General features: G+C 51.0%; 1 protein-coding gene across 1 annotated transcript in view; it reads left to right on the plus strand.

The window, feature by feature from the left end:
• The window catches only part of Psrc1 (proline and serine rich coiled-coil 1), a 4085-nt gene extending 2649 nt beyond the window's left edge, over positions 1-1436 (plus strand). Inside the window, exons 5-6 of the mRNA XM_023721695.1 lie at positions 1-240; positions 607-1436. The exon at positions 1-240 is cut by the window's left edge and continues 38 nt beyond it. Of these exons, the coding sequence (XP_023577463.1) occupies positions 1-240; positions 607-704 (338 nt within the window). The 3' untranslated portion in view covers positions 705-1436. The remainder of the gene's footprint in view (positions 241-606) is intronic.
• The last annotated feature ends 722 nt before the right edge of the window (positions 1437-2158 follow it).

Genomic DNA, 2158 nt, shown 5'->3' on the forward strand with positions numbered 1-2158 from the left:
GCCCACCTACCCCAGTCAGACCTGCCCTCCCTTCGCCCAGCAACACGCAGTGCCTACCCAGGCCACAGGGAGCAGCTGCGAAGACTTCCAGTCGACTGCCCATTCCCTCAGCCATCCCCAGGCCCTCCTGCCGAATGCCGCTCACCAGCCGGAGTGTACCCTCTGGCAAAGGTGCCCTACCTCCTGATTCTCTGTCAACTTGGAAAGGGTTTTCCAGATCAAATGCTGCAGGACACAAAGGTGAGGAAAAATGGACATAAGAGTAAAAAGTTAGGAGGAAAAATACTGACCCTGGCACAGCATCCCAGACCTAGCAACTAATTTCTCTTTCACCACCTTCCTTAAAATTCCATTTGACCTGGGGAGACTGAATTGAGAGAACGTGTGGGTCTGGGTAGAGAGTGGGGGCCTCGGTTTCTAAGTACCTCATGGATTTTACCTGGCAGAAGAGGCACGTTTCCCCTTTGTGTTTTCAGGTAAAGAGATCAGGACAACGAGCAAGAGTTCAGTAGCAAAGCACTAGCTACATCTTCAGCTAGTATTTCTTCTCAAGATGGTCATTTGAACTTTCTGTTAACTGCCTTTCTTTTGTTAACCCCCATCAAGCTCCTCTTTCCCAGCTACCACATCCTGCTGTGAGGGGTGCCACTCGCAGCAGTCTGCAGCCTCCCAGGAAGGGTGCAGTTCCTGGACCTACCAGGTAAAGAGATCAGGACAACACGCAGGACTTCAGTAGCAAAGCACTACAGTCACTGCCTGGATTCGGCTGTACCAGCAGGCCCAACTCCAGAATTCTGGCCTGGAACAGGGGAAGAAGGCGCCAGGCTGATCCCTGGGAATAGAGACCATAGCAGTTGGGGTGGATTCAGGTTGAGCTGGAGGACACCCAAACTCCCTGAAGATGAGAGGAAAAGAGGTCACCTCCCAACAGTGAGATTAACAAACAAAATGAGAAATGCAGGCAGTGGCTTATCCTCTTCTGTCCCCCCTCTTGCAGTCCACCCTGGAGAGCTTGATCTTCTTCCCAGGCATGGTGCAGCGGACACATTTCCTCGTGAATGACCTCCATTGCCGGCCCTGCTCTCCAAGGAGAGGTCTTTCTGAATCACATCCTCCACTGGATGCGGGCCTATTTGGAGCGGGGAAGCAGGCACCTGGTTGCCAGAACTTGTATCCTGTGAATTCTATGATTCCTTACAGGCCAGTCGATAACCCTGTCAGTCTGCATTTTTGTAAAATAAAGGGAATGTATTTTTGTATTTTGTGTATATCTGCAAGTGGATCCTGGCCTAACTTCTAACCAATTTGGTGGAAATCTTTGTAATTCTAGTGAGATGGCCAGGACAGACCTCCCAGGAAGGGGCTTGAACAGGTCCTGGCCCTTGAGCTTCCAGCTCATCAGGCTGTGACTCCCTGCTTGTTGGTGTCTGATGGGAGCAGGCTCCCTCTCCACGGATTCAGGTAATAGAGGCACCCAGTCAAAATCAGGCTAGTTTTATTCCTAGCGTGTGAGGCTCTTATGCTAGGATCTATGTAAATTATTCATATTCTACATCCGAATGTCCTTTGCTGCCAGGCAGCAGGGCCTCCTGGGAACTCGCTGGCTCTTTATCTGCTGTGCTTGTGGACTGAGCAGGGTCAGGACACCTTGTCACATTCTCCGTCACACCCTCAGGACTATCCTCTCTCCTCTACTGGACTCGAGCGCTGGCACCAGTCTATAAGCCTTGGTAGTACCCCAGTGTTCTGACTGTAGCAGAACATTTATTTATTTAGAAAATACTTGAGTGTAAGATGGTGAATGTGTTAAGTAAATGACAGAGATGCCTCAACAGATTTAGCTTAGGGTCTCACATCATTTGTGGACTTTGACTCGAGTTTTGAAAGAACTTTCCTCCTTGAAAACCAGACCATGCCTTCTTGAGTAGAGTGGGCAGCTGGACAGAAGTTCGACTGCCAACTGCCAGCTAGGGTCCCTGCCTGCCCATGGGATGCGCCTGCAGTGAGATGCCCCTCCTGTCCCTGAACTCAGGGTCCCTTTGCCTCCCCCCCCTTTTAAGGCTCATTTAACACATGCACCTGAATCACAGTGACAGCCACCCCCACGTTCGCCTTTCCCTGTGCCTCTGCAGCCCGAGACTCCAGAATTGGTATGGGG

This window comes from Octodon degus, unplaced genomic scaffold, assembly GCF_000260255.1.
Source record: "Octodon degus isolate 3935 unplaced genomic scaffold, OctDeg1.0 scaffold00084, whole genome shotgun sequence".
Taxonomy (NCBI): domain Eukaryota; kingdom Metazoa; phylum Chordata; class Mammalia; order Rodentia; family Octodontidae; genus Octodon; species Octodon degus.